The sequence below is a fragment of the Theropithecus gelada genome, chromosome 1 (genome assembly GCF_003255815.1).
Source record: "Theropithecus gelada isolate Dixy chromosome 1, Tgel_1.0, whole genome shotgun sequence".
NCBI classification, from domain to species: domain Eukaryota; kingdom Metazoa; phylum Chordata; class Mammalia; order Primates; family Cercopithecidae; genus Theropithecus; species Theropithecus gelada.
Genome location: NC_037668.1, coordinates 78,676,982 through 78,689,641, shown reverse-complemented (window position 1 = coordinate 78,689,641; position 12,660 = coordinate 78,676,982). Strand labels below are relative to the sequence as shown.

The following is a 12,660-nucleotide window of genomic DNA, read 5'->3' as shown; positions in this document are numbered from 1 at the left end:
GTGTTTTTGTGATGGCCTGTATTGGTCTTTCTTTTCCGTATTTAGCACTCCCTTAAGGAGTCAGGTCTAGTGGTAGCAAATTCCCTTAGCATTTGCTTGTCTGAAAAGGATCTTATTTTTCCTTTTCTTATGAAGCTTATCTTAGTTTGGCTATATATGGAATTCTTGGTTGGAATTTTTTTTCTTCAAGAATGCTGAATATAATCCCTCAGTCTCTTCTGGCTTGTAGGGTTTCTGGTGAAAGTTCCACTGTTAACCTGAGGAGGTTTCTTTTGTTGGTGACCTCCTTCTTCCTAGCTGCCTTTAACATTTTATCTTTCACTTTGATTTTAGAGAATCTGATTACTGTGTCTTGGGCAAGGTTGTCTTTTATAGTACCTTGCAGGGGTTGTCTGCATTTCCTGAATTTGAATGTTGGCATGTCTAGCCAGGTTGGGGAAAATTTCATGAATGACATTCTATGTTTTCCATGTTTCTTGCTTTCTTTTTTAGGGATGCCAATGAGATGTAGATTTGGTCTCTTTACATAATCTCATATTTCTTGGAGGCTTTGTTTATTCTTGAATCTGTTTTCTTTATTTTCGTCTGACTGAATTATTTTGGAGAACCGGTCTTCAGACTCTGATAGTCTTTCCTCTCCTTGGTTGATTTCCTGCTGTTAATATTTGTTAATATTGTTTGCCTCTGTGTCTCCACCCAAATCCCATGTTGAATTGTAATTCCCAATGTTGGGGAAGGGACCTGGTGGGAGGTGATTGGACCATGGGGGTGGATTTCCCCCCAGTGTTCTCATGATAGTGAGTTCTCATGAGATCTGATGGTTTAAAAGTGTGTGGCACTTCCCCCTTCAGTCTCTCTGTCTCTTCTGCTGCCATGTGAAGATGTGCTTGCTTCCCCTTCGCCCTACCGGCATTATTGTTAAGTTTCCTGAAGCCTTCCCAGCCATGCCTTCTGTATAGCCTGTGGAACTGTGAGTCAATTAAACCTCTTTTCTTTATAAATTACCCAGTCTGAAGTAATTCTTTATAGCAGTGTAAATGAACTAATAGACCTGTGATTGTGTTTTAAAATTGTTAGTCTTTCAACTCTATCAGATTCTTTCTTACAATTACCATTTTGCCTTTTATATCCTGTATTATTTTATTGTATTCCTTAGAATCCTTTTATTGGGTTTCAACTTTCTCTTGAATCCAGATGATTTTTGTTTCTATTTATACTCTCAATTCTGTTTCTTTCATTTCAGTCATTCAGTCTGGTTAAGACCCAGTACTGGGGAATTAGTGGTGTTGTTTTTAGGTGAGAAGACACTGTGCCTTTTTGAGTTGCTAGAGTTCTTGCCCTGGTTCCTTCTCATCAGTGTGGGCTGATCTTCCTTCAATCTTAGAAAATGCTAATCCTTTGAGTTTTTTTTTTTGCTTTAGTCTTCTTTGATGCATTTGGAGGTTTGATTGTAGTATAAGGTGAGTTCAGCGAAGTCACTTCCTTTGTAAAAGATTTTGGGGAGCTCAGGCTAACCTCATCCCTCCTGCTTCATGTTCTCACTTTAGGGGGCTGACACCAGGCCCCCGGCGTTCTTGTCTGGACTCTTGAGGTTAGGAACATGCTCTATTGGAGCTTCTGAGATGTTCCCAGTCCTCTGGCCATGACACCTCCATGGGTGGTGCTAGCCAATGCCCTTTGTCTCGGCAGTGTTAGCAGGCCGTGTGCTCGTGTGTGTGTTTCAGTAGCTGTGGCAGTGTGGCTGGCAGGGTGTACATACATCAAATGGAGTGGGGTACCGGTGGAAACACGGCTGTGGTATGTGCTTCCACTGGTGGCGGCTGCCTCTGTCACATATTTACCTATATATCAAACTACCACACAATTTTGAAAGTTGTATGTCCAGTGTATGAGATGTTCTGTTGCTTGATATTATTGCTAATACTTGTATTGTCTGATTTAATTTAACCATTGGATGTGTGGTGGTATCTTATTGTGGTTTTAGTTTGTATTTGTTTGATGACTAATTTGAACATCTTTTTACGTGCTTTTCATCATTCACATATCTTCTTTAGAGAAGTATCTGTTCAGATCTTTCCCCCATTTTCTTATTGACTTGTCAAGTCTCCAGAATTCTTTATAAATTTTTAATATAAATCTGTCTCAGATACATGTATTATAAATACATTTTCCTAGTCTGCTGCTTGTCTTTTTATTTTCTTAATGGTATCTTTTAAAGGACAAACACTTTGAATTTTGATGTCCAATTTAGCAATTCTTTATTTTTCATCATTTGCCTACCCGTTGTTGTGACAGTTTTCTTCTTTGTTTTCTTGGTGTCCTTCTCTGTAAAGTTGAGGTAATGTGAGAGTTAAATGAATTGATACATGCAATGTACTTTGAAAATGCCTCACATTTAATAAAAATGGTATAGTGTTAGCTGCCATTATTGTTACCACAACTCCTTTACTCATAAGTTGTTCTTGAGGCTTTTGGATCCTGTCTCTACATCCCTGTCTCATCTCCATTGCTCTTAAAAATTTGTTATTGCCATTTTCTTTAAGGGTCTTTTGTTTATCAAAAAGGACTAAAGTTAAGATTTTCTATATATTAGAGAAAGGATATCCTAGCATTCCATGTAGGGAATGATTTATATTACATGCCACTGTTTTGTAATCTACCAATTTACCAGTGACTTGGTTTCCTTTCATATGTGATGTTACAGTGAGATTTATAGAAATTTTTGCCATTTCCTTTCCCCAAAAGGTCTAAAGCCCACCATGAATGTCATGATTTCCCCCTTTTGTTAAGGCTCCTTTGACCATCTCTGACATTGGCTTCCACTGTGTTTTATGCATACCTTGTATGCCTTTTAGTGTACTATGGAAAATGGCATTTTAGAGTGTGTTGTTTTTGTTGTCAGTTTTGCTAAACAGAATTTAGAGGCTGGATTTTGATTGAGGTACATTAATTGGATTAAAAATATCACGAACATAATTAGCATGAAGGCAGTAATAGTTATACCAAACTTGAGTTTCAAATGAGTATAAACTAGGTCAAGGTAAGATGTTCTTCTTAAAATACATTACAGTATGATAATGATCCACCATAGTTGTTTGAGTCAGTCTCAGAAATGGAAATATTGTCCTGATTCTGTTCTCTATTATTTTGACCAAATATTTAATCAGTCTATCATTTTCCTATTTATAAAGTGAGAGATATAATATCTGCCTAGCAAAAATGATATTAAGCAATGAGATAGTATTTAGCAAGTGATGTAGTTCTTGTTAATAAACTCAGTATAATTTTTAGTCTATGGTCCAGATCTTATTGATCTCTTTTCTGAAAGTATCCCCTCCATCTGAGCCCCTCTCCTGAGCCCTGGATCAGGTACTGGGCCATCCACAAAGTCTTGCATAGTGCTGGCAATGAATAGGCAGTTGGTAAGAGTGTTGTATTTCACCAAACTTTCAATTTTACCACTGTTTCTTGTGTCTTTTTTTGTCTTTTTCCTGTGGATTCTATATACTCAAGAAATCAATATTCTTATGGGGGGGAAAAAAAGCAAACAAAAACTTACTGCAGCTGTTCTTCTTACCGTTTCTGTCTTTATGCCTTTCACACTAAATGTTTTAAGAGAGTCAGTTATTCTTAGTTTCCCATTTATCTTTTTAGTTTTTATAATTTAGTTATTGTTAAACTGTTTTAAGATATGTCTGATAACCTTAGGCCTCATAATCTTAGTGTATTTTCACATTTTCTAGCTTTTGTGTAATATCTCCTTATGTTCCTCTTTGCCTCCTCTGTAACACTTTCCCAGTCTTTTTCCTCCTATCTGTCCTTTACATTTTTATTTTTCTTTGTTTTGTTTTTAATGAATTACTCCAGATTTTATCTTCGTCTGCTTTTTCTTCAACAAAGAAGATAGCTGAGTGAGGGAGGGAGTTAGAATATTTCTAGGGCTTCATTTATTTGCCTTTAAACAGGTGTTGCTTTACTGAAATATAGCTGTGATTTTTCAGTTACGTTTTGGATATCTCCATTTTGGTATTAGCTGAATTTTTCATAGTAAAACTAACTGTTGAATATACTTGGTCCTTCGTAGAAGGCAAGCTGTGTTATGTTCATCACTATATCTTAATTGTCTAGCCTAGTGCTTGGTACATAGTTGGCAATTAATACACGTTTATTATATGAACAATTGATATTTTCCTGTCACCTGAAAGTTAACATGTTCAAAATTGAGCACATTAGAATCTGGAATTTTCCTTTGCTTCTGTATCTTCCTGTTGTTTGAAGCGTAGATCAAATGCCCCCTCTTCTCTAAAGTTTTCCTTAATCATCACAGTCAAAAATCTGTTTCCCTATTCTCTATTGCTTTACCAAATTATACTTTTATTGTACCTTAATTCTGGATTACATTTTACTTATTTATGTACAGAGTTTGCCGTACATAAGATTGAGGTCAGGGGCTAACTTCTCCAAGACAAATTAACTATTTAAAATAATGTAAGGTTTTGGGAAAGGAAAGGGTTGAAAAGTGGTTTTGTGTCACTGTTCCTTCTGCATAGAATCCCCTCCGCATCTTTCTACTTTTCACTCATTCTTCAGCCTCAGCTGAGGCATTTTTTAATCCAGGTTTTTCTGAGCCGACTTTAAGTCTTGAATACGTGACTTTTCTTTGTATTCCTCTATTATTAACTCCTTTAATAAATAATTATTGAGTGCCTTTAATGTGCAGACACTGTGCTAGACAGGCCTTTTAGAAACAAAAAGGCAGGACTTTTGTGGCTGAGTATGTAATGTTTAGCTCATTATACAATTACGTATTACACAGATAAGGAAACTGAGGCTCAAATAAGTTAAGTGATTACACTAAGGTTACCAAATTAATAAATGGGAGAGGCTGGTTTCAGACTTTGGACTTTCTGAGTCCTTGGTGTTCTTTCCATTATACTTTGGCATTCCTCAGTGAAAATGTTTTTCGAAAGATTTGAACCAAATCTTTCTAAGCTCTGGTATTTTGTTTCTTTTCCAGCACCACACAGCATTCTCTTAACCATTTACTGTTATTTAGCAAAGGGGATATGTGTAGATAGAACCATTGCTGTCAACAAAAAGAGGATAGTTAACCTGGTACTGGGCAGAAATACTTCCATTGAATTTGTGTCTTTGAAAACTGATTTTAGCATTTGCTTTACTCAAAGGATTTATAAGCCTCCAGAGTTGTCAGGGTTCTATGGTATCTATTGTCTATATTAATCTGTGGATTTCTTTGTTTTTTTCCACTGTAACATTACAGCTCTCAAAATTCATAGCAAACACCCTACCCTCTATTTCCATTCAACAGTATGATGGTATGAATTTGACCCACCTCTGGCAAATACTTAAGTTAATATTTCACAAAATACCCAAACTCCTGTTGGCAATGGATTTCCAGGCAGCTGATAAAACATTGAATTGATAGGTGTATTTTGTTTTTGTGGGTTATTCATTTTGATGTGGATACAGAAGGGTAGGGAAGGAGAAGTTGTTATAGTATAAAGACAGAGTTGGAAAAGTTGGGCTTATGTTGTTGTTTGTTTTTGTTTTGTTTTCCTGAGAATATTCTCTGTTACCCTGCAGTAAGCTGTCTACAGTCCAGGATTTGACAGCCTGCTTGCTTAATAGCCTTCAAAAACATCCATGTCCTGTCATACCTGTGACTACTTGGTACTACTTAGAGATTAGTTTTAGGGATGTTTTATATAAGGAAACCTCTCCTCTAATGCTGCCTCCTTTTGTCACCTGTTAATATTCATGGTGTTAGGTTTATTGAAGGACTTTTGCCTCTATATTCTTTTCTTCTCAATGTTTTTTTCATTAGGAGTAATGGCTGGGCATGGTGGCTCATGCCTGTAATCCCAGCACTTTGGGAGGCCAAGGCGGGTGGATCACCTGAGGTCGGGAGTTTGAGACCAGCCTGGGCAACATAGTGAGACCTCATCACTATAAAAAGTGATTAGGAACCCCATCTCTACTAAAACATGGAGAAACCCTGTCTCTACTAAAAATACAAAAGTAGCCGGGCTTGGTGGCTCATGCTTGTAATCCTAGCTAGTTGGGATGCTGAGGCAGGAGAATTGCTTGAACCTGGGAGGTGGAGGTTGCAGTGAGTTGAGATAGCACCATTGCACTCTAGCCTGGGCAACAAGAGCGAAGCTCCGTCTCAAAAAAAAAAAAAAAAAAAAAAAAAGGAAAGAAAGAATAATGATCATAACATGAAATAGTACTTTCATTTGTGATTTTATATCTTGCTCTTCTCAGTTTGACAAAGGAAATGTTTATAATATTAAGTTACTGATTTTTCCTGTTTAGACATCCTTAAATTTTGGGTTCTGTGGGTGTTTTGCCTGAATTAGAACTGTGGAATTAGACTTTATGACTCAAGGTTTGGCGATGTTACATGTCAAATGCATGTTTTTAAATTTTTTAAAATACAGTTTTATAACAGAAATATAGAAACATGTATTTAGTAGACAACATTTTGCCTCACTAAAAAAATTAGTATTATATTTAAATAAATTTTTAAAAATATACGTATTTCCTTTGAAAGTGTTCTCCATCACATTTGGCATTTATCTGTTTCTTTCAATGGCCTTCTCTGTTTCTTGTTTGCAGGCAGCTATCAATGGTGTAATACCCCAGGAAAATGGCATTCTACAAAGGTATGTTATAAAGTGCTTACCAGTTAAGATGACTTAGCAGAACAAAAAACAACTAACTGTTAATTTTTTTGTTTTATTTTTTAATGGAGCATTGATTTGGGGTATATAAGTTCATTAATATTGTTCTTTCAGATATTTCTATGTATTATATTAATTCCCTAAAGTCTCCAACTTTTAACTGTATAAAATTACTACATATTTGGTAACACCATCTTTTAAGGTGGTTTTAATTTTTAAGAAAGCTTTTCAAGCTTATTCTTTGATTTATAAGATGAAAGGAACTGAATTTTTTAATTTTTTAAACTACTAGCACTGGCTGTTGGCTTAATAACACCAGAATATGGTTGTCAAACTTAACTATACAGGCTTTATCTCCAGGCTTACTACAGACATTTTCTCCTTCCCTTTTAGGTTCTAAACCAAGTATGTGATAATTTGCAACAATTTGAGGCAGTTCTTAATAATGTAACTTTTTAGAGTACTGAACTATTTCACTTGAAGTATCCAGTGTTAACAAGTGGAATGGTTTTAGAGGTTTTGTGTTATGGCCAGAAGGTAAAATTGGAAGATGTGGCCAAGAGAATTATAACAGTTACAACGTAATTCCTTAATTTAAAAATAAATTCATGACTTTTGTCTCCTTAAAAATTGGAGACTCTGGTTCTAGATTAAAGAACACTCTAAAGTCTTAGGAGGTAAAACCATTCTCCCTTCCAAGTGTAGTTTAATTACTTGATTTTTCCCGCCTTTCCTATCAATTCAAACTTTGGCTTGAATTTGGGTGGCTGGGATTTCTAAGTCACTGAAGCATGATCTGCTAAGTGCAGATGAGGCAAACAGAAACAGCAGATTAGGAATGAGGTCGTTTTGGAGAGCGAGAAAAGTACTCTTGCAGAAACATCAGGAAGTTCACCATGAACTGCAAAACGTGCTGTTCTTTATAAGAAACCATATATTTAGGATGGAAGCAAAATTCTGTTTGATACCTGTACCACCTTTAATGATTAATGGTTTTTAGATGAAAGCAATGATAAAACAGACCTATACCCTCATTCCTCTCTTTTAAACTATCAGAAAGATTTTCATCCAGAGTAAATGTGGCTGATTTCCAGAGTTTCTACCAACTTCTGTTTGTTTAATTTTTAGTTTGTTGTTTGTTCAAAAACATTCAATTCTATCGAAACCCTTGCCTAGAAAGCGAATCAGATGAACTTCCTTTATGGTCATTTTTTTCTTAGTTTAGAAAGTTTTACACTGTTAAATATCACTCCAGTTTTATTTTTGAGTAAATGTTATTGCCACTTTTTGTGCCAAAGTTTTTGCTATGCAAAATCTGTGTGGATTCAGCTACTGGATTCTGAATACATATTAGATATATCATCCAATTAATAGCATTTGCCATAGGTGAACTGTAGAAACTTCTCCCCTGGAAACATTCCGTCTTTCCTGTCACAGATTATACTTTTTGTTTAATATATTTTATGACTAGAAATTCAGTATTAAACTGATTTCTCATAAAGTTACTATAATATTTGGGGTTGAACTTTGATCAGAGTAGGATTTTGTTGGTTTTGTTTGCTTTTTTTGAAGGAATGAATCATATGTCTACATGAGAAAATCAGTTGTATCTAGTAATATTCTTCAACTATTTCCTTCCTAACATGGTTCTTTAGCTTTGAAATCATTGTGGATTTAACATAACTGAAAATTACTCTTGTATGTCTACTGACCAGAGGAAAACAAAAGGGCTCTTTGTGTACTTTCTCATAGGCTTAACACTGAAAGTAGAAGGCACTAGGCTAGAAATGGTATATTCAGGCGGTTAAAAAGATCTTTGTTTTGTATGTTTGCTTTTTATAATAAAGTTGAATTTATATAGTCTGTGTATACAACTGTTAAATTGTTAGTCCATCCCTTACTTAACAAAGAAAGGAGGTATCAAATACTATAGTTTAAAGAAATTACTATATAAAGCAATATTCTCATGAGATAATGAACTTTTGGTAGGAAATAAATACCTACCTCACTGATACATGTGTTGATGCTAAATTGCTTTGACTGAAAATTATTATTATTATTATTATTTTGTTTTGAGAGAAAGAAGAGCCAGTATGTGCCTTATAGCTTTTCTTGAAGTCAGGTTTTTGTATGAATCCAAGAGGGAATATGATTTTTAATGTAACCATAAACTTCAAGGGAAAGAAACTTTTTTTGTATGCTTAAGGCAGTGTGCTAGGCAATTGACATATTTTTATTCATTTAATACTCACTACAACCTGTAAGAGGTAAATGTTTATATTTTATGTATGAGGAAATTCAAAGTTAGAGAGTTTACATAGGCTTGCCCAAGTTCACAAGCATAGAAGCAGGTGGTGAAGTCTAGATTGTCTTATTTTAAAAGCCATGCTCTATCTTCTCTATTACTCTGTCTTCTTCAAGATCAGTCAGTGAGGTATTTCAAAACTTTTAAGATTTTTCCTTTGTGGGCTGGGCATGGTAGCTCATGCCTATAATTCTAGCACTTTGGGAGGCTGAGGCCGGCAGATCACTTGTGGTCAGGAGTTCAAGACCAGCCTGACCAACATGGTAAAAACCCTGTCTCTACTAAAAATAGAACTTGAACCCGGGAGACCAAGGTTGCAGTGAGCCAAGATTGCACCTCTGCCTTCCAGCCTAGGCAACAGAGTGAGACTCCATCTTAAAAAAAAAAAAAAAAAAAAAAAAGATTTTTATTTTGGATAAAAGTTGAAATTCAATATATGTACATAATGTCTTTCTTCCACAGCTTTGTTTTTTATAGTTACTATTTTAGTTGTAAGCTATTAAAGGCAGATATTATTATTCCTCATTTTACAGGTAGATAGGATAAGTCATAAAGTGACTTGGCCCAGATGTTACAGCGTGATGTTGATGGAGTNATAGGATAAGTCATAAAGTGACTTGGCCCAGATGTTACAGCGTGATGTTGATGGAGTCAGGAATATAAGCAAGGCTTCTGGCTGTTTCTCCAAGGCTTATTTCACTAGACAGTATATTGCTAACATAGCATACTGTGTGTAACTTATGCAGTCATAAATGTAAACTATTCATTCAGTCATAAACAAACATTGAGTATGTGTATTTACATGGTCTGGTATATTATTTATTTAACATATTGTCCAGGGCCTCTTTAAAAATTATTTTTGGATATATTTTTAGGAAGAAATGTTAGTGAATTACTTGTATAATTGGAGAGCTGATGCCATGTTTTCAAAAAGTAAACTTTATAAATTAATAGCATAATTTAACCACTCACTAAGTGGATGGTATTTATTAACTCATACTTGTTTTATTACCCAGACAGGTGTACAGTATATTCATTTGTCCATTGTTTAATTCATGGAGAACACCTAGATAAGACAACATTTATTTTCAAACCTTGACCACTAGGCTTTCAGAATATATAAATGCCCAGCTTTTTTGACTTAGAAAATAGCCATTATAGCCAGTTAGTCTCTATGTATTGCTTTGTGTAATTTCCATTTTAAAAACCTGATTTAATTGATTCACAAGTTTATCTCTAAAATAAATGTGGAGTTTTTTTTTTTTTTTTTAGGAGATGCCTAAAGATTTTGCCATGGCATAGACTTTAAGAAATTGAAATAATTAGCAAGTACAGAGTTCCTGTTTACTTTTCTTTCTGTTCATTGCCTTCCAAGATCCTGAGTTGTTTGTAGAGGAAAGTTGAGTAAGGATAAAAACACTTGGTTGAAGTTTTAGAACTAAATTTCTACATAGAGCTTCCAAATCGGTGGCATTTTTATATTTATTTATTTTTAAGGTACAGGGATCTTGCTATGCTGCTTAGGCTGGACTTGAACTCCTCCTGAGCTCAAGCAATCTTTCTGACTCAGCCTCCTGAGTAACTGGGTCTACAGGCACGTGACACCTTGCCCAGTTTCCCATTAGTATCTTTTTGTTGTTGTTGTTGTTGTTGTTGTTGTTGTTGTTGTTTTGGGAGACAGGGTCTTGCTCTGTAGCCCAGGCACAATCACAGCCTTGACTTCCTGGGCTGAAGTGATCCTGCCACCTCAGCCCCCTGAGTAGCTGGTACTATAGGTGCTCACCACCATACCTAGCTAATTTTTGTATTCTTTGTAGAGATGGGGTCTCATGATGTTGCCCAGGATTTCTAGACTCCTGAGTTTAAGCCATCCTCCCACCATGGCCTCACAGAGTGCTAGGATTACAGGCATGAGCCACTATACCTGGCTTTCAATCAATATCTTTTTTTAAAAAAAGATATTTATAGATTAGTCAATCTATAATGATTACATTATTAGATTATTAAATAGAAAAGAATAGCAAGGCCAAATTATAAGATCATGGTTTTCACAGCTGGGAAATTTTTAAAATGCATTTACTCTTTTTTGATTCGATAAGTTTGGATGTTTTTGTATTCTTTGGATCTCATTAAATGTTAGTGAAAACTGATGGGATCATTCATTGACTGGTAAGATCTCTCTCTTCCTCTCATTTTTTGGATTGCCTTTTTGTTTTGAGACGAGGTCTCACTCTGTCACCCAGGCTGGAGTGCAGTGGCATGATCTCAGCTCACTGCAACCTCTACCTCCCAGACTCAATTGATCCTCCCACATCAGCCTCCTGAGTAGCTGGGCTATAGGCATGTGCCACCAAGCCTGGCTAATTTTTGTATTTTTTGTAGAGATGTGGTTTTGCCCCAGCCATGTTGCTCAGGCTAGTCTTGAACTCCTGAGCACAAGTGATCCTCCTGCCTCAGCCTCCCAAAGTGCTGGGATTACAGGTATGAGCCACCGCACCTGGTCTACCCTAGCAATTTTACCAGAGGGAATTTTAAATAGGGAGTCAGTTACACAGATATGGAGAAGTTTGAAAGATCAGAAAAGGGATAGTGAGACAACCTAGATAGAATGACTGCAGGAGGCAGCTGTACCACCAAGCGCAGGTATGGGTGGTTCTTTCTGCTTGGCAAGGAAAGGAGCCCAGGGCAAGAGCAGACTCATAGCTTCAGTGAGAAGGGTAGGGATGTGGAGGTCATGATTCCCATTCCAGACCAAGAAGCAGCAGCTAGAACACATCTACCAGGGAGAGCCCCCTGCCGACCACCAGTGGGCACAAAGGAAAGTGATAGAGGAACAAAGGAAAGAGGCTGATGGAGGTTGAGGTTAACAAAACTTTATTTGTAACTCAGTGGAAGAGCCCTAGGAACTTGTCCCCAGACATATGAGAAGGAATTCCTGTTCAGCTGATACTGGTAGCTTTGGCAGGATGCAGAGAGACTTACGGAAAAGGTGCTGGGGGAAAAGAAAAAAAAGCTAGAAGCTAACATCAGTGGTTGATGCTAAAACAAAATGAGTGCCACCGTTGGGGTGATATGTCACTGGTAGGGTGATGTTGATAGGATCAATGTGCAAACTGCAAGAAGATAGGGGTGTGTGTATGTGTTTGTGTGTTTGCTGCCAAAGTTTCTGTTCTGTTACTGGTCATAAGGCCATAGTTGATACTGTGAGTTTATTTCACCATTTATTCTGTATTCCCTGTTGTCAGCTAGCACCTCAAATGGTCAGGGTTTTTTTTTGTTTTTGTTTTTTTTCTTTTCCCCCCGGTGGAGCATCTTACACCTTCATTTTTGAAGAGTCAGAATCCTCAGTTTACCTGCTTTTTTATTAGTTGTAATTTTGCGTTCTTACTAGACATGCCCCCCAAAAATCTCCTGGGCTCCAGTCATAGTCCATTGTGTAGCAGCAGCCCAGTTTTTTTCTTGGTAATCAGGACCAGTCACTCTAGCCAGTACTCCTTTCCTAGGTGGTAATTCAGTGCCACGAGGAGTGCAAAATGGCCAAGCAGCATTCTCAAGGTCCAATTCAATGGAAGTGTTGTGGAAATGTTACATCTTTGGGAACCATGATTTCTGAACCATCAGCACCCAAAGTTGCAGGAGGCAAAAGTTTAG

At 36.5% G+C, this 12,660-nt stretch overlaps 1 protein-coding gene across 1 annotated transcript in view; it reads left to right on the top strand.

The window, feature by feature from the left end:
• FAF1 (Fas associated factor 1) overlaps window positions 1-12,660 on the top strand; it is a 506,936-nt gene that overhangs the window by 151,726 nt on the left and 342,550 nt on the right. Inside the window, exon 3 of the mRNA XM_025388444.1 lies at window positions 6,640-6,686. Coding sequence (XP_025244229.1) covers window positions 6,640-6,686 — 47 coding nt within the window. The remainder of the gene's footprint in view (window positions 1-6,639; window positions 6,687-12,660) is intronic.